Source organism: Mirounga leonina, unplaced genomic scaffold (assembly GCF_011800145.1).
Source record: "Mirounga leonina isolate KUSES-001 unplaced genomic scaffold, KU_Mleo_1.0 Mir_168, whole genome shotgun sequence".
Classification (NCBI taxonomy): Eukaryota; Metazoa; Chordata; class Mammalia; order Carnivora; family Phocidae; genus Mirounga; species Mirounga leonina.
In genome coordinates, this window is record NW_023270426.1 from 50,657,012 (window position 1) to 50,676,494 (window position 19,483).

The 19,483-nt window shown below is 40.9% G+C and overlaps 2 protein-coding genes across 4 annotated transcripts in view; both read left to right on the plus strand.

Moving 5' to 3' along the window:
• Nucleotides 1-1,478, plus strand: part of TENT2 (terminal nucleotidyltransferase 2) — a 67,856-nt gene extending 66,378 nt beyond the window's left edge. For all 3 annotated transcript variants that reach the window (XM_035014735.1, XM_035014733.1, XM_035014734.1), the window contains exon 16: nucleotides 20-1,478. In XM_035014735.1, the coding sequence (XP_034870626.1) occupies nucleotides 20-94 (75 nt within the window). In that variant the 3' untranslated portion in view covers nucleotides 95-1,478. The remainder of the gene's footprint in view (nucleotides 1-19) is intronic.
• A 2,672-nt stretch (nucleotides 1,479-4,150) lies between these two features.
• The window catches only part of CMYA5 (cardiomyopathy associated 5), an 87,167-nt gene continuing 71,834 nt past the window's right edge, over nucleotides 4,151-19,483 (plus strand). The window contains exon 1 of the mRNA XM_035014732.1: nucleotides 4,151-4,412. Coding sequence (XP_034870623.1) covers nucleotides 4,264-4,412 — 149 coding nt within the window. The 5' untranslated portion in view covers nucleotides 4,151-4,263. The remainder of the gene's footprint in view (nucleotides 4,413-19,483) is intronic.

Sequence of the window (19,483 nt, forward strand, 5' to 3'; positions counted from 1 at the left end):
ATTTTTCTTTCTCTCCCAGTCGTGGCACAGATTGAAAAACAAAAGAGATTTGAACAGTATACTACCTTTAAGAGCTGCTATCCTGAAAAGATAACTGGCCTGTATTTCTTAATAAAATCTTCTGAGAAATAAAGAACAATAGTAACATCATAATGCATTTTGTTTACCTCCATGGTTTCTTTTTAATTGTTCTTGTTTTCATGTTTTATTTTTAAGAGGACATACTTATATAAAGATTGCATATTTTATTATGACATTTCCTAATAAAACCCTTTGATTTAAAGATGTATTTTTGAAAATGTTTACATTGATTAGGAATATTATGGCATGAATTTTCAGATCAGATAAAATATTTTTTGGGGAATTATCTGAACAAATAAAAGGTTTTTGATATAACTTCAATTAAGTATGCCACATGCTAATACTGAAGATATGTGTGGAATTTTGGAAAGGGATTGATTCGTACATACTTAATGTATAATGTACAGTAGATAGTTTGTTGCCTGTCTATTCTAGTAAAGTGAAGATTCAAGCCAGTTATTCAGTTACTTGAAGCAAAATGAAATCTGTTATTTCACTGAAATCACTGCAGAAGCATGAAATACTGGACAATTGCCTTAAGTCTTCACTTGACTCACCAGGATAGACTGAGGCTTTGGGTGTGTCTATATTAGCATTTCATTAGTACCTCACATGCTTTTGATGTACTCTTGAGATTGCTTTAAGTTTTTTGTTGAAAACAGTACATTTTGCACTGTAGTAATATGAGCACTAACTCTGTATTGTTCAGCAGTTAGTAAATTGTTTTAAAGAATTAGTTCATTGTAGACATTTTGAAAAGATTGTAAGTCCCCTGTGCTTTATGATAGTTTAGTGCATTGTGCACTTTTACTTTATTTCATGTTTTCTTGCTTTTATTTTCCCTGTGACATGAAGCATCAGAAACTGGGGAAAGATCAAAGTTGAGATTATATCCTATTGATGGTATCAGATTTCTTCTGTATACGGTTATAGGATTGTAATCTAAACTGGAATTTTTAGGCAGTAAGCCACTATAAAATGTTTTAGGTAAGACATAAAATTATTATAAATAAAAACTTAATGTTTGTAAAGACAACTTTTTTAGTATTTTTTTTTTCCATATGAAGAAGTAGTGGTAGCTGCTAAAAAAAGGCTACAGTGTTTTATTAAGGTTGTTTTTGGTTTATGTAAATATTTGTAAATTGGTCAGTGCCTGTACATTTAAATATGAAAAGTAATCTTGAAAACAATTTTAACTTTTTCAGAAGGACTGTGTACAACTTCTTTTAGACCTGCTGTAGCACAGTTTGTACCTCTAATGTATTTGGGTTTTTTGCAGACCAATTCAAATGCTAAGACTTTTGCTTTTCTTTGACTTGTAAAGGTGCATATTTTCATTTTCTTCTTTAAGTTTAAATTTTTGTATGATGTCAAATGGAATAAAGTTTATATGTGGACATTGTTGGTGTGTTTTTTTTTTCTTCTGTGCTAGTCTTTTGCGATGAGATTGAGGCTGTAATTCTCATCTAGAACTGAACTGAATCTGTCTTTTATGCTTGATAATATAGATGGTACAGAGAATCTTGGAATTGAGTTCATTCTTGGTTAAGCAGCTAACCACATCAACACCGTATTTCTCTGGCATTATTAGGAATGAAGCTTTCCACATAGGTGAATTTTTTAGATTACTCGTGTTTAACACTTTTGAGGCAATGAAGCTTTTATACATCAGTTCTTTTTCTTGGTAATTTTCCTAAAATATACACTGTGCAACTCTTCCTTATCAGAATGTACTGAGTATAATTAATATTCTAGTGATGACTCTGATAATGATTAAAAACAATAAAAAACAGTCCTGGTACTCTATGGTAATACTGTTAGCTCTCAGGGATGTGTAAGTGCAAAGGGCATTCTACCTCTACAGTATTGGGACATTTCCTAAGAAAGCCCTAGCATTCATTTACCATGGTATGGACTCTTATTGCCACTGTTTTCTCAGCGCTCAGTGCCACACACTCCCCCACCCCCTCATCTTGCTGCTGCTACTTTTTAGCTATCTTGCTGTAACACATAGATAAAGAAGTTATTTGTTAATAAATTTATACCCATTTCTAAATCAATAGACTGAAGCCTAAGATTATGTACCTTGTGATAGACAGATGTGTCAGATAAGTGGGCTGTTAATATATGAGGGAATTTTTTAGACTTCTAAATTATTTTTAGTTCGAATTTTTGAATTTTTGTGTGGTGAATAATACATTCTTTTATGTTCTATTTGTATTGATCTGGCCATTTCATTTGCATGCATTGTTAAGAAGATAGTGTTAGAAACTTAAAAATGTGTAATCCGTACTGCAGTTCTAAATTTTGGATTGGTTTGAAGTAGGATCTTTGCAAATAAATCTTGACTTTAATTAGTGTTCCCAAGAAATTTTGAGTTAGATGGAGGGAATATACAGCAGCTACCTGTAGTTTTGGTTAAGTGTTTAACAGATTCCCACAACTATGATTGCATTCTTTTTGTCGTAGGTGAGGAGTCAGTCATTTGGGATTACTAGTTGGATAAACCTAGCTCATGTTAAGATAATAACTTGCTGAACCTGATTTAATGAACCCTGGAAGACTGGACTCCTCTGTCTTCCCTTCCCATACACACCAGCTGATACTTCTATACTGTATCTGAATTATCTGCAGTTCTTTCCTCACAGACTTAATACACACATACAAGCTAGTGTAACTGGTGAATATTACCTAACTTATGTTCATATTTAACAACTCTGTGAATAGAATTTGCTGTAATTAAAAATAAATGTTAGCTATTCTAGCCATAAATCATCCTCATGAAAAGAAAACTGTTAGAAAGATATCTCTATCTGTTGTATGTACTGAGCAGGTCTGGTCCTGTTTTCTTCAGGCAACATTCATTAAGTGTCTACTCTGTGCTAAGTTTTGCTTCTGGCCTTGTAAGAGATGGGGATGTTGTGGAAAAAGATGAGTAACAAATTTATAGAGTGTACTGAGGGAAAGAGACACAAACATAATTTGAATATAGGATAATGGAACCCGAAGGGGTATTGAACTTAACCTGGGCATATCAGAGAAAGGTGGGGATCTTGAATGGAGAGTCACCAGGTAAATAAAGGTTGGAAAAACCTTTCAGGCAGAAGGAACTGTAAATATTAAGGCACAGTGGTGTGACTTGATAAATGTTGGGAATCCTGACTTCTAAAGAAGAAACCAGACAAATGTGGGTTGTTCTCCAGTGTTCATCTTCCCTAAGGAGCTTGGGCTTTAGTCCTTGAGCATGGAGAAGCCATTGAGGGGTCTTAAGTATGGGCATGCTATGATCCAACGCAAGTCTGGGGCCTTTGGGTTGAGCTTCAGACAGAGCTTAGACTTTGGCCAATGTGAGGAAAATTATTTCTCTTGAAGGTTTTTAGGGGAGATAAAAATGCCCTGACTTAAACAGTCTACAGGTCACCGAGGTCGAGAATACACAATTAATTGATTTGCAACACAAAAGGAGCCAATATGAAGGAACAATGGTTGAAAACGGCCCTTGAAGATGGCAGACCTAGCTTTGTTTCCCATAGGATCACATACTAGGCAGGAGACCTTGAGCCAGCCAGCTTCCCAGGCTCTTCTGAGCCTCAGTTTTCTGATCTAAAAAACCAGCATTGCAGTTAAACATGCCACAGCAGAATTGTGAGGGGGTAATGGAAGTGAGACCCTTAGCAGAGTGCCTGAACTAGTAAGCGCTCTGCTCAGTAAGGAGTAGTTACTTGGTTGGGTTGAAGCGTCCGTCAAGTAGTTGGGCACCAAACATACAGCACACCAGAGCCACGCTGGAGGGAAGAGCGGCACGGCTGGGTGCCTTTCCTCCTTTCAAGTCCCAGGTGCAGCTGGAGCCTGCCCCGCTTCGGAATGGTGATCAAGAGTTGCCCAAAGGGCCGCCAGGGATCTGCCTGAACTGGGGCGGGGAGGGCCGGGGCGGGGGGGAAGTTGGCAGACGCTGGGGAAGAGGGGAACTCGCTGAGCCCGGGCCCCAGAAGCTCGGTGGCGAAACTTTGACGCCTTCTATTTAAAGTCTCGGGGCTGGCCCGCCCCCGGGGCCGGGAACCCGAGCCGCCCGCCGGGGCAGGGCAGAGCCGGGCCGGGGCCAGAGACGCAGTCAGAGGGAGAACAGCGGGCGCGCGCGGGCGGCTCCGGCTCCAGCTCCGGCTCCGGCCCGGCAGAGGCACGATGGCGAGCAGCGACAGCACCTACGCCGCGGAGAGTCCCCTCGGCTCCGACGGGGACGAGGAGGCCACCCGAAGGCTGGAGAGCGACGAGGAATCGGAGAGCGAGGAGGCCGAGACGGCCGCGGAGTCGGAGGAGGAGCCGGACGCCAGGTAGCGTGCGCCCCTCTCAGGCCACAGCCCGAGCGCTCGCCCGGCCGCGGGCCTGGAAATGCGGCCTCGAGGGCAGGGGCTTCGCAGGGAGACTCCGCACGCTTCCCCTTTCTTTTTCAGCTAGCGTGCCTTGCCTCTGAGCTATGCACTTTCTCTCAGGGGGTGCTGCCTTGGTAAGAAACTTGAAGGTGAAGGTGCTTGCTGTCAGCTGGAGTGACAGGCCCGCCTGCAGCAGCAAAGTTCATTACCGCCCCCCCTCCTCCTCTCCGCCACCCCCCCCCCTCCGCCCAACAACTTGTGACTTGCTGCTCTTGTTTATTCCTGGGGGTTTACTTAGGGTCCTGCCTAACTGCAGAAATGTGTTGAACCGCTTATATTTGGCCCAAGGCATAGGAACAATCTTAAAAGCCTGAGCTATAGAAGAGAAGGGGATATGAAGTGGGGGTGGAGACGGAGAGGGCTGCTCTGGAGCCTTCAAATGACTGACTGGAGGTCTCCTGGAACCTGCACTAGGTCGCTGTAAGAGGACTTTAATTTGGTACAAAGGCTCCTAAATTACTTGGAGAAAAACATAAGTTTCAATAACCCCTGTTCTTAAAATCCTTTTTTTTTCATGGGTCCAAACATCAACGTTTCTATGAATGTGATTACAGTTAGGCAATACTGTATTAAAAATATGGGTCTCCTTCCACTTCCATCTCCCAGACTTCATGTAGGCCCTAAAATGAGAATAGTAGGACTCATCTCCTATTTGGATTTGTTTCTACTTTCACATGTTCTCTTTGGGGTATGGGTTTTTTGTTTGTTTGTTTGTTTTGTCAGTCAGTGATGTCCTTTCCTAAATCTATTAATATCAGTAGAATGGCTTTGTAGGGGACAGATGGATGTGCAACATTTCAGAATGCCCCTCTTACTCAAAGTTAAAAGTTCTGTCCAACCAGAGCCAGCAGAGCTGAAGTTGAAATAGCCCATGGAGTAGCACCGATTAAGGGGACTAGTCAGTCAGTTTAGAAGTCTGGAATGTTGGTCACATATTTATCTAGTAACTGCCAAGTGGGAAGTAGGCACAGCACCTGTCCTCAAGGGCTTTATGGAAGAAGTTAGCAATATGGGGAGTATGAGTCTCTGTGCTAAATAAATGAGAGGGGCAGGGAGGAAGAGAGTGTGTAGATCGGTCCTGCTTTGAGAAGTGGGCATGATCTGGGCTTTAGTGAGTAGGCAGGAGATGCAGAAAGGAAAAGAGGAAGAGAAGGTACCTGTGGGAGACGGAACAGGGAGTAGTGACCTGTGATTCCTGGACAATACTGAGAAGGGAAATCTGCCAATCCCAGCCTTTATAACCTTTCCCCCTTAATGGTATTCAGGATCCTTATATCTTTGCCCAACCAAAATTTACCACCTAGAGAATTTGCAAACTCATTTACTCTAAAATGCGAGCAGCTGACAGTTATTCAAAGCACGTTGAGGTTGCATTGCCCTTTAACAAAGGTCAAGATCTTCGGGTAAAGATAGGATTTATCTGCAGTAAATTTCAGCCTGCTCTGACTACAGATGGTAAGGTGGACATTAGGGCAAGAATTAGAATTAATAGGGTGAGGGCAACCAGAGGGAATGGGGTGGGGGTGGAGGCCTTGCAAACCATCACACTTTTTAATTTTGGATTTGATGACATGGGTAACAAGAAATCAGTAAACTTGTGAGCAAGATTTAGGAAAACAGACTAGAGTTATGGAAGGATTGCTGATAGCAGACTGGAAGTTGGTTTTAGAAGGACTCAGATCAGGGAGACAGTAACAAAGAGAAAGATGTCTAGGGACTGAACCATGGCGAAGGCCAGGGGAAAGGAGATGAGAACCATAGCTAGAAGTGGAGAGATGTCAGCGGGCAGGACCTCTCAGGGGAACTGGGAGTCCCCGACTTTTTCCTATCTCAAGGTGTTGTCACAAATCAAACTATTTTGTTGTAAGTTTACAAATATGGCCTAAAGTTCTTTTTTTTTTTTCCCCCTGAGGCTAGGTGAGAATTTGGAATATTCTCTAAAGGATGGGAGGTAAGAATGCTGTCCCATCCTTCTTTGCCCCTTCCTCTTGGCTCTGCTGCCAAAGTTTTAGAGTTATAAGAGAGTCCACTCTGTGCCAGTCTTAGTGCTGAGTGTTTACGGATATTTTCTCATTTTAAACCCTGTGCTGACTGTCCTTTTATAGATGAGGAAACTGAGGCTGCATATGATTTACTGAGGGTATAAGGCAAGTCATAGAACCCGGAGGTGAGCCTGGGTCTGCTTCCTCCAAGCTGCTGCTGGACTTTCACCACCTCCCTTCTTGTGCAGGAGAGAGACCCTTACTGTAGGTGAACCTGGAACAGCTCCAACTAGCTTCTACCTTGAAAAATTACTAGACCTCATTCTTTGCATAATAGTAGGAGTTTCCCCCCGTCTTGAATGGAAAGGCTGTTTGCATTTTCTTGGCAGTTGGAACCATTCTCAGAAGTTAAATTACAAACTGGGTTTTTTTTAAACTGAGAGGCACTTAATAGTAAATAAATGGAAGTAGCCTAATAGTAACAGAATGATTATTGCATCTACTTTATGTGATGTTACTAAGCCATTATTAAAATGCTATTTATGAAGATTTCTAACAATATGGGAAGTATGCATATTGAATATGAAAGAAATGCTCATTGTATAATTTAGAATGATTTCACTATAAAATATGTACTGGAAAAAGGCCTAAAAGGTTAATGAAGTTTCATAAAAGGTTAATAAAGGTTAACATAATGAAGAATATAATAAAAGTTATGGTAACCTTTATTAACCTTAAGGTTAAAAAAGGTTTATAGTGGCTGTCTCTAAGTGATGGGATAATGGTTGACTAAAATTTTAAAAAATATCTGTATTTCTTGGTTTTTCTATAATGAACAGGTAGTGCATTTTATTATCAGAATAAAAACTTAAAAATTCAAAAGGCACAAGTGTAATCTGCTTGTAAACCTTTTCTTTACACTTTCAAAAATGGCAGATGGAATTATCCATAGCCATGTTTCTGAATCAAGGAAAAAATTCCCTTTAATTATAAAAATGCTTTTCTAGTGCAGAAAAGCTCACTATTACACATGTCAATGCTTGTATTGAATCAGAGAACTACCCTCCTGATATATTATTTAGTGATAGGAGTATGATATACGGCATGAAGAAACCCGAGTGTGAATCCTACTAGGCATTCTATCATGGGCAAATTCCCTATTTTCTCAGAGCCTCAATTTTCTCATCTGTAAAATGGTAGTAATACTTCCTAATTTATAAAGTTGTCATAGGATTAAATAAACTACGTGAATATGTGTAAGAGTACTTGCCTTTAGTAAGTTCCCAATAAGTTTTAGTTTCTTACCTCCTTTCAGATGAACCATTATTGGCAGCAAAGCTTTATCTTCTGCCCACCTCCATCAGTGAGGGGAGAATGATTGTCTCTGTTTTTAATATGAGTCATGATCCTATTTCACTTTGACTTTCCTATGTTCATTCATTCACTAAACATTCATGGAATACCTACTAATTGCCATGGACCATGCAAGGTGCTAGGCATACAAGAATTACTAAGAATCCATTACTGTTCCAAGGTGTTCCCATTCTCATTGGAGAAATAGAAATAGAAAAACACAATTATGTCATTAACTGTTACAAGAGGTTTGAGGAAAAAAAGGTCTATATGAAGTACCTCAAAGTAGGTAGCTAGTCCTGGGATCCATCTTGCCTGGAAGGAATGGGGAAGTTTTCATCAGGGGTCTTGGGAGCAGCGTATTCAATCATAATAAAGTGCCTAGAGAGCTAATAGTTTGTGACTGTCAAAAAGGATTTTTGTGTTGCTAAAGCTTCATACAAAAGTTAGATGTAGAAAGCAGCTCTATAGAACCCACAGGATGTTCGAGCTGGGAGAAGCTTTAGAAGCATCTTTTCCCAGCCAGTCCGTTTGCAGATTCAGAAGCTGAATGTCAGGGGACATTTGTTCAAAGTCACACAAGTTTTTAGTGGTAGAATTGGGACTAGATCCAGCTGCCTCAGCTCCAATCCAGTGTTCATTAATTTATTCATTCAACAAACATTTATTGAACTCCTGTGTGCCAGACACTTTCTAGGCACAAAGGATATAGCAGTGAACAAAATGAACAAAGTTTCTGCCTTCCTGGGAGTGACTTTCCAGTTTGGGGAGATAAACAAATAAATACGTAATATGCCAGGTGGCAATAAGTGATAGGAGGACAAATGCAGCAGGATAAGGGTTATGCTGTTTTGGATATGTGTTGGTGAAGAGGGCCTCTCTGATAAGGTGACACGAGCAGAGAAGGAAGGAATGAGCGTCCTAAGAAAAGGGAAGAGCTGCTCCACGGGCACTGAGGCAGGAACATGTGGGGCTTGTTTGAGGACACAAGAAGGTCAGGTTGCTGGAGCAGAGTAAATATGGGGGAGAGGGGTGGGAGGTGAATCTGAGAAGTAGTTGGGTTGCAGATCAAGTAGGGCTTTACAGGCCATGGTAAGGACTTCATGTTTTAGTCTGAGTAGAATAGGAAGCTGTATTCGGTCTACCGTATCACTCAAGGTTTAAAACAAAGACCTGGTGATTGCAGTATTCCATTCAATAGTAAGGGCCCATGCATTCATATATTCATTAATAATATTTATTGTATGCAGACTGTGTGCCCAAAACTGTGCTAAATGTTTCAAATGTATGGTCTTCTACACGGAGGGAAGTATGTCAATAGGCACTCATTATTTTTGCTTTTTTCTGACTGGAGACCAGTGAAGCCTGACCCTTTTAGTCTTTCTGATAGATTACTTAGAAAATTTTCAGTATTTTTGCTTTGGATCATTTTCTGTTGTTCAATTTTAAATTCTCTATTTAAGCACAGAGGATTTTTGCCACAGTAGTACCCAAAACTTAAAAATCATCTTGAATTGCAGTTTTGCTTGTGCCTGTATAAAATAGGTCTGTCTGAGCTGATAGGAGTAAAATTATTAGTGACATTTACATTTAACTAATCATTGTAAGAAACAAAACTTTTGGAAGGTGAAGGCAGTTTGTAAGGGGTTTTTGTTATTAGTACGGAGCACTCTGTTTCCATATATCTATTTATATGCTGTCTCCCACTGCTGTGCTTACCCAGGTGTTTTGACAAGTGTGTTATTTGAGCCAGCCCTCTTTTGAGGTCAGTGGAAAGAGCTGAAATGGGAGGGGTGACTGCTCAGGATGCCAGAGACTGAGGGAGGAGAGAGATCACAACAGGCGCTTGGAGCCAGAAACTGAAGAGCTATTTAAATGTTCGCTGCATGGGTATTACATGCCCTTGGTTAGACTTTGACTCAATGTAGAGAATACAGGAAGAGTTGGATTTTTTTTTTTTTAACAGCAAACCTATTAATGTGTGGAACATATTGACTATAGAATTTTGCAAATATAAAAGAAATGTGTCTTATATTTCTTGGATATTCTGAACCTAGGCTTAATGAAAACCTTGACTCAATTCAGACAATCTAGCCAAATTCCTCTTCCTACCAAGAGAACTTAGAAAGCCAGGTTTAAGAGACTGGACGTGGCTTGTACCTGAAAGAGTAATCTTTGGCTTAGGCCAGCATTATCCAGTAGAAATATAATGTGAGCCACATATGTAATTTAAAATTTTCTAATAGCCACATTAAAAGATGTAAAAAGAAGCAGGTGAAATTAATTTAAATAATTTAATTTAACCCCATATCCAAAGTATTATCGTTTCAACATGTAATCAATATAAAAATTATTAGTGGGGTATTTTATATATTTTTATGCTAAGTCTTTGAAATTTGGTGTGTATTTCACTTTTCAGTGCATCTCGATTCCTCCCTCACAGCTGTGTTTCAAGTACTCAATAGCCACATGTGGCTAGTGGGTACCATATTAGATGATGCAGGCCTGATAATACCTAGACATCCATCAGCTTCACTGGAATCCATAGACCTGCTCTTAAAGTTGTATATGCCAGGCCCTGTGCTAGGCACCAGGAGCATGAAGGTGATTGGGTGGCACAGTTGCTTCTCTCAAGGAGCTCAGTCTGGCACGGGGAAGGAGTTAGCTTCAACATAATGTCATAAGCATTACACTAAGGACATTAACAAAGGAATAGAGAAAAGACATATATTCCTTTTTTTTTTTTTTTAAGATTTTATTCATTTGAGAGAGAGAGAGCACAAACCAGGGGAGGGGCAGAGGGAGAAGGAGAAGTTGACTCTCCGCTGAGCAGGGAGCCTGGTGCGGGGCTCAGTCCCAAGACCCCGGGATCATGACCTGAGCTGAAGGCAGATACTTAACTGGCTGAGCCATCCAGGTGTCCCAAGATATACATTCTTCTTAAAATTAGATTTAGAAAGGTTTTGCAGAGGTAATACAGCAGCTGGGCAGAAAGATATTTCAGGCACAATATGTGGTTAGATATTCCTTTAGGTCCTAGTTCCAACTCTTGTGCTGTTAATTGCTGCTCTGTCTAAGCTTTCTTTTTCTCCTCTAGAAGCACTCAGGATTTCTAAGCCTGAGAATATTTGTTGAATGAATAAGTGAATGGCATGAATAACTGAACGAATGAATAAACAAGTGAATTGTCAAATCATCCAGACTCCTGTGATAAGCAAATTTAGTTGGGAGGTTGAACCTGTTAGATTAGGGAGAATTTTGGTACATTCATTGACCAGGAATTGACAATGTTCAGTGACTCTGGAAACACAGTAGCTTGGAGGGGACGGTGATAAGTACTGAGGGATTGTTCAATTAGGATGTCTGCGGTCATCATTCCCAACTTCTGTGACTTGTTGGAAAGCCTCCCTTAGACTGGCCCTTGAGCCAGATCATAGATGGGAGGATAAGAATAGGCTTTGCTTTTTGTCCAGAGAAAAGTCCTCTATTAAGGCAACTGAAGTGTATTCAGTTCCAAAATTCCACATCCTAATCTGATAAAGTCCATGATATGTGGGAAGATTAATTGATGCTACTGTTGTCTACCAAATTGAATGCTCCAAACCTTCTTATGGAGCCACTGGTGTTTTCTTAGTTTGATGATGCTTCTCTTTTAAAAAAAAAATTCGCATGCTAAACAAATTTACATTCGCCACAAATTCCTCTTAATGTCTGATTTCAGTAGGGCACTTAAAATTGTTGATTTGTAAATAAGATTAATTTCCTCCTGTTATGACTTTGTTAAATTAACATTTGTTAAGTGGAGCATAGGGTGCCAGATGGTGAGCCATAGTTTGACAAAAGACCACAAGAGAAATCGTAGTAGACAAGTTTATTACTCACAAGTCCTGGAGGAAGTACACAGCATAGCTCAGGGGGCCACATGGGGAAGTCAAGGCAGAGTGCAGCGAGAAAGTCAAGACCTGGGACATATGCCTTTATTAGGGTCCATGAGTGGAGGACTTTGGGGCTTCCTGGGCTGAGACTGGATCAGTCAATTCAAACTAAAATGAGTGGGGTTTTGGTAAGCTCCATGGGGGTTTTATCTAAGGGGCATAGAGCAGGGAGGCATTGAAGATGGGGGAGATTGTTGATCACAAGAACTGTTGGGGAAGTCATATCAGGAACTTCAGTGGCATGTGATTCTTCAGACGGTTACCCAGGGCATGTGCTAGCATGAGGGAGGCTGGTGTCAGGTTAAGGCTCCTGCAGGTCACTTAGCCAAACAAAATGGATGCCGAGGGAGCAATACCTCAGAGTAGCTTAGCTAAGCTCATGACACCTTCAATTTTAGAAATGTACTTACTATAAAAAAAGAGGCTCATTTAGCAAATATTTATTGGGGACCTACATAGAGTGAGTGAACAAAACAGAATTCCTAATCTTTAGAGTTCAGTTTCTGGAGAGGGCAGACAGTAAACAAATAATCTCACATGCAATTAGTCGAAGTGAATGCATTGGTAAAATGAATTGGGCCTGGGGAACTGAGGTGGGGGTCTACCAGGACCCTGGCCCATCAAGTCTCAGTCCCTTAAGTTTCCTTGCTCATTTCCCTGTGAGTTGTGTGTCAGTCTCTGGGTCCATCTGGCTAGCCCTTCTCTATTTGTCTGCAGAAAAAGGTGTCACTGTCCTAGGTCCAAGTCTGGCAGGAAAGCCTGGCTGCTGATGGCGCTTATCCTGGAAGGGGCCTTAGCATCATTTCCCTGACTTATGTTTCTGATGAGTGAACAGAGACCCAGGGAAGAAGGCCAACCATTATTTACTCAAGGAATAGCAAGTCTATTCCTTGCACTGTCACTTGTTATTTTGAGTTATTTTCACAATAACTCTATGATATAGGCATTGTTTTCATCTCTGTTTTATGAGAGTGAAAATGGAGGCTTAGCTGTACTGAGTAATTTATCTAATGTCAGGCAGCTGGAAAGTGCACTAGGATTCTAACCCTAGTCTAATGGCAGACTGCTGGAACACTCATGAATTCTGGGCTCACCTCAAGTTCTTGCATATGTATACACAGTATACACACATCTGGTCTTTATTAGCCGATTTCTTTCTTTTTTACTTGAGTATAAAATTACTTTTATTTTATTCTTTTTAATCCTTTAGAATCTTAGATTTTTTTTATTATGTTATGTTAATCACCATACATTACATCATTAGTTTTTGATGTAGTGTTCCATGATTCATTGTTGGCATATAACACCCAGTGCTCCATGCAGAACGTGCCCTCCTTAATACCCATTGCTGGGCTAACCCATCCTCCTACCCCCCTCCCCTCTAGAACCCTCAGTTTGTTTCTCAGAGTCCATAGTCTGTCATGGTTCATCTCCCCCTCTGATTTCCCCCCTTCATTCTTCCCTTCCTGCTATCTTCTTCTTCTTCTTTTTTTTTTTAAAACATATAATGTATTATTTGTTTCAGGGTACAGGTCTGTGATTCAACAGTCTTACACAATTCACAGTGCTCACCATAGCACATACCCTCCCCAATGTCTATCATCCAGCCACCCCATCCCTCCCAGCCCCCTCCACTCCAGCAACCCTTAGTTTGTTTCCTGAGATTAAGAATTCCTCATATCAGTGAGGTCATATGATACATGTCTTTCTCTGATTGACTTATTTCACTCAGCATAATACCCTCCAGTTCCATCCACGTCGTTGTAAATAGCAAGATTTCATTCCTTTTGATGGCTACAAAATATTCCATTGTATATATGCCACATCTTCTTTATCCATTCATCTGTCGATGGACATCTTGGCTCTTTCCATAGTTTGGCTATTGTGGACATTGCTGCTATAAACATCAGGGTGCATGTACCCCTTCGGATCCTTACATTTGTATCTTTGGGGTAAATACCCAGTAGTGCAATTGCTGGGTCGTATGGTAGCTCTATTTTCAACTTTTTGAGGAACCTCCATACTGTTTTCCAGAGTGGCTGCACCAGCTTGCATTCCCACCAACAGTGTAGGAGGGTTCCCCTTTCTCCGCAACTTCACCAACATCTGTTGTTTCCTGACTTGTTAATTTTAGCCATTCTGACTGGTGTGAAGTGGTATCTCATTGAGGTTTTGATTTGGATTTCCCTGATGCCGAGTGATGTTGAGCACTTTTTCATTGTCTGTCGGCCATTTGGATGTTTTCTTTGGAAAAATGTCTGTTCATGTCTTCAGCGCATTTCTTGATTGGATCATTTGTTCTTTGGGTGTAGAGTTTAATAAGTTCTTTATAGATTTTGGATACTAGCCCTTTATCTGATATGTCATTTGCAAATATCTTCTCCCATTCTGTCGGTTGTCTTTTGGTTTTGTTGACTGTTTCTTTTGCTGTGCAAAAGCTTTTTATCTTGATGAAGTTCCAATAGTTCATTTTTGCCCTTGCTTCCCTTGCCTTCCGTGATGTTTCCAGGAAGAAGTTGCTGTGGCTGAGGTCGAAGAGGTTGCTTCCTGTGTTCTCCTTTAGGATTTTGATGGACTCCTGTCTCACATTTAGGTCTTTCAACCATTTTGAGTCTATTTTTGTGTGGGGTGTAAGGAAATGGTCCAGTTTCATTCTTCTGCATGTGGCTGTCCAATTTTCCTACCATTTGTTGAAAAGACTGTCTTTTTTCCACTGGACATTCTTTCCTGCTTTGTTGAAGATTAGTTGACCATAGAGTTGAGGGTCCATTTCTGGGCTCTCTATTCTGTTCCATTGATCTATGTGTCTGTTTTTGTGCCAGTACCATACTGTCTTGATGATGACAGCTTTGTAATAGAGCTTGAAGTCTGGAATTGTGATGGCACCAGCTTTGCTTTTCTTTTTCAACATTCCTCTGGCTATGCGGGGTCTTTTCTGGTTCCATACAAATTTTAGGATTATTTGTTTCATTTCTTTGAAAAAAGTTGATGGTATTTTGATAGGAATTGCATTGAATGTGTAGATTGCTCTAGGTAGCATTGACATCTTCACACTATTTGTTCTTCCAATCCATGAGCATGGAACGTTTTTCCATTTCTTTGTGTCTTCCTCAATTTCTTTCATGAGTATTTTATAGTTTTCTGAGTACAGATTCTTTGCCTCTTTGGTTAGATTTATTCCTAGGTATCTTGTGGTTTGGGGTCCAATTGTAAATGGGATCAACTCCTTCATTTCTCTTTCTTCTGTCTTGTTGTTGGTGTATAGAAATGCCACTGATTTCTGTGCATTGATTTTATATCTTGCCACTTTATTGAATTCCTGTATGAGTTCTAGCTGTTTTGGGGTGGAGTCTTTTGGGTTTTCCACATAAAGTATCATATCATCTGCAAAGAGTGAGAGTTTGACTTCTTCTTTGCCGATTTGGTTGCCTTTTATTTCTTTTTGTTGTCTGATTGCTTGACTTGGACTTCTAATACTATGTTGAATAGCAGTGGTGATAGTGGACATCCCTGCCGTGTTCCTGACCTTAGGGGGAAAGCTCTCAGTTTTTCCCCATTGAGAATGATATTCGCTGTAGGTTTTTCATAGATGGCTTTTATGGTATTGAGGTATGTACCCTCTATCCCTATACTCTGAAGAGTTTTGATCAAGAAAGGATGCTGCACTTTGTCAAATGCTTTTTCTGCATCTATTGAGAGGATCATATGGTTCTTGTTCTTTCTTTTATTAATGTATTGTATCACATATAATTATTTCAATTTGCTTCTAATTTTAAAAGCAAAACATAAAAGATCCAGAAAATCTACATAGTAGCTAATCCCGACCAGCACCTTAGTATATTAAGTTTCCTAGTGTGTAATAGGGAGAGTAAATCTTGTGTTTAAAAATAGACATTAGGCAATCTCGTGTGATTGAATTTTCATAAGGTCAAACATAGAAATACCAAAATAACTTCTCTACATGCTCTATGGGATCATATGATAAATGTTCAATAGGTATTTACTATAGTATCTATAAAATTCAGATCCTTTGTTTAAAAGAATTTTTGGATTTAGCACAGTACACTTGGAAGTTTTCCTGTCTAGTATTTGTTTGTTTTCAAGAGAAAATAAGGAGAAAAGTGAGACTGTTGTGGTCTTTGTCTCCTCTTAGAGTTTTTGGATCTCCAAGATGGGCTTCAATAAATCCCCTCTTCATCCAGCACTATTTGGGGCATAAACCAGGTTATAACGCAAAACACCTGATAGGATTGGTTTATCATCCTGGCTCTGCACTTACTTGCTGTGTGACTTGGTGCAAGACACTTAACCTCTGTGTGTTAAGTGTTGCATAGATTTCAAGGCCCTACATGACCTGCTTACCTCTCACAGGTCCTCTCACACCCTTCTGCGACGTTCACTACATTCCACCCCTGCTGGCTTCTTTCAGAACCTCCAACGTGCTCAGCCTGTTCCTGCATTCATGTCTTTATCTTCTCTCGCTGGTGCTTCTTCCTCAAATTTACTCTTCAGTATGAGTATGGATGACAAGAGACATTCCTCAGCCATTCTGCCCATCAGGCTCTCTTCTTATCTTTCACTATCACATTATTCACGATTTCAGATTGCTCTTCATGGCACCATCACTATCTGAAATGCTGGGGTTTTTTGGTTTGTTTATTCATTGTTTTTTGCCACCACTAGAGGGAAAGCTCCATGAGGGCAGGGGCCTTGTTTCGCTTCTCTGCTGTGTCTCCAGGAGCTAGGGCACAGTCTGGCACACAGTAGGTACTTAAGAAATGGTTGTCGAATGAACAACTGGTTGGAGCTCACCACGAAACATTTCATCCCAGGGCCTCAGGTTTCCCTTTCTCAGATCAGCACTGCTCATACCATCACAGTCTCAAATCATTTTATTCCTGGGTGCCAAGACAAGGGCACAGAGAATGAGAGCAAACAAGTGGTCTTTGAATTTGGCAAAAGGACAGGCAAATAGAAATTAAGGGCAGAAGTGCTAACACCTCTGAGAGGGTTAAAAGTTTAAGCCTGTCAGCGTCTGATTTAGATTGGATTCCCTTTTGAACAATTCCCTTCAAATACAGGACCTAAGACACTCTCCTGGGAGAAGGGGGCATCAGAAAAGGGAAAGTGGGTGCTTAGGAGTGAGAGGGCTCCAGAGGCCCATTGGAGCTACGGTTGTGGTCCTGCTCAGAGGAGTGAGCAAAGGATACTACCTCAGACATTGCAGAAAACAACTTTCTCCAAGCCCTTGGCCTCAGATCACTCATAATTCTGGGACGGAGGGATATTCTTATTTCCCTGACTCAGAGGGTCCAGGATACAAAAGGGAAGGGTGGGGAGAGAGCATACACAAAGTTGGCAGTGTTGATATATGAACTGAAATTGCCTGATAACAAAATATGTAGTTAAATCTGCAAACAGAATTAGGACTCCTACTCCATTTACATACTCGACCCTTTGGAAGAAAATCCCTGGATATCAACCCAGGTTGACAGGAAATGCAGGGTCACTCAGCCTCTGTGGACCAAGGCGGAGAGAGGACTGCCAGCAGCAGAAAATTGGGGCCTTAGCATCTGAATAACTTCCAACAATCAATGGCCTACTTAATCTTAGAGTAGAATGGCAAGAAATGGCAACAATTTCTTAGAGTTTTCTTTCCATTTCTCTCTGTTCCAGTTCTTACCTGCTGCTCAAACTGCAAGATTTCCACTTGTCAATCCCACAAGTTCCCCTGGACTGAGTTTGCATAACTTAAGAGTTGAGAATCACAAATTCAGAAACCCAGGCTTTAGTAACAACATTGCCTCTGAACAGCTTTCCATTTGCCAGTGAAGTCTTATGTTAGTGATTTTCTCTAGGTGAGGGGAGCTGCCTTGGGTTCCAGTCTATGTCCGTCAGGTTTTGAGTTGTAGTAGAAGCTAACTGTGACCAATTTAAGCACAAAATGACTGTATTCACAGTATCCTGGTAGGTAGAGAATCATGAGAAGTGTGGAAAAGAGGGATTAGGTAGCCAGGAACAACCGTTAGAACCATGCCTCAAAACTGGTCTGGTGGACTATAGAACTCAATCATAAAAAGACAAATAACCCAATTTTAAAATGGGCAAAGGATCCGAATAGACAGTACTCCAAAGAAGATAGACAATTGTCCAATGAGCACATGAAAGAAGTGTACCTTTTCCCATGAAATATCACCTGAATTTAACTATCACTGTTTATTCTAGCTTTGACTTTCCATTTTATGATAAAACAAACAAGTCTTTAATTTAGGCTTCAACGTGACCTGTCTTGCACATCTTGGTATCTACTTTGAGGTTTCAAAGCTGTATGGAAATCTCTTAACTATATATTTGCCATTATTAGAAAGTTAATTGCCTTTTAATTCTTTTAGTCCAATATACCTAGGTCAATCCTCCTTTGGATATTTATGCTCCAACTCACAAGGTGGGCTACTACAATCCTGGTCAGGGGGTGAAATGAGACTCAAGTAGTAGCAGATTGTCTTTTCTGGTAACTCAGAAATGGAGACACACATTCTATTTAGCTAGTTTTAGAAACAAAAGTTTTGGGGGACAGGTCTCAACTTTTTGGAGATCTATTCCACTTTATTTTGATCTTTTCAATAATATTTTGGGGGCGCCTGGGTGGCATAGTCAGTTAAATGTTTGCCTTTGGCTCAGGTCATGATATCAGGGTCCTGGGATTGAGCCCCGCGTTGGGCTCTCTGCTCAGCGGGAAATTGGCTTCTCCCTCTCCCTCTCCCTCTGCCTCTGTGATCTCTTTCGCTCTCACTCTCTCTCAAATAAATAAATAAAATCTTTAAAAAAATAATATTTTGGATAGAATACTGGTTTTTCTGTTTTTTAAAAAAATTGTTAATTTTTCTATTAGTCAAAAAAATTCTAGGGGCGCAGGCCTGGGTGGCTCAGTCATTAAGCGTCTGCCTTCGGCTCAGGGCATGATCCCAGGGTCCTGGGATCGAGCCCCGCATCAGGCTCCCTGTTCAGCAGGAAGCCTGCTTCTCCCTCTCCCACTCCCCCTGCTTGTGTTCCCTCTCTTGCTGTGTCTCTCTCTCTGTCAAATAAATACAGGCCTTGGCTACACATGTGCCCTTCCTTCAGGGCTAGCCAAAAGAACCCCCTTAAGGTGGAGTCATGCCCCACATTTCCCGAAATACTTTTCTCCCCCAATAAGGAATCTTTTGGACATAACAGTTACAATATGGAAACCCAAGCTGCCATTCCACCTTCATCACCACAACTTACTACCAGCAAACTTTTAAAAGCCTGCTTCAGACCAGGAGGAATTCATCTTTCCCATCCACATGCCTCCCTATTGCAAATATTTTCAACTCTATCGAATATGGAGTTAAGAGAGCTTTATAATGACCTAACGCCAACTTGAGCAGATACCATCCGGGTGCTGGTAGCAAAAAGTTCACGATCATTCTCAGTTTGACTTCAAGAATCAAGAGTCCCAGACTTTCTTTGAATCTCTCCCGGAGCTGTTAAAGCCTTAGCACTCGAAGGTGTCCGGGATATACTGGTGAGAGCTGCATGACCTCTTTGAACCTCAGACTCTGAAAGAGGTGGGTGTGTGTGGGCGTAAATGAAAGTAGGAACGCACCAGGGTCTCACGTGCTCCTGGAGCAGAGGAGAGTGTGAATGGGTGTCAGGTCCCCTCCCTTCCTCTCAGTATGAT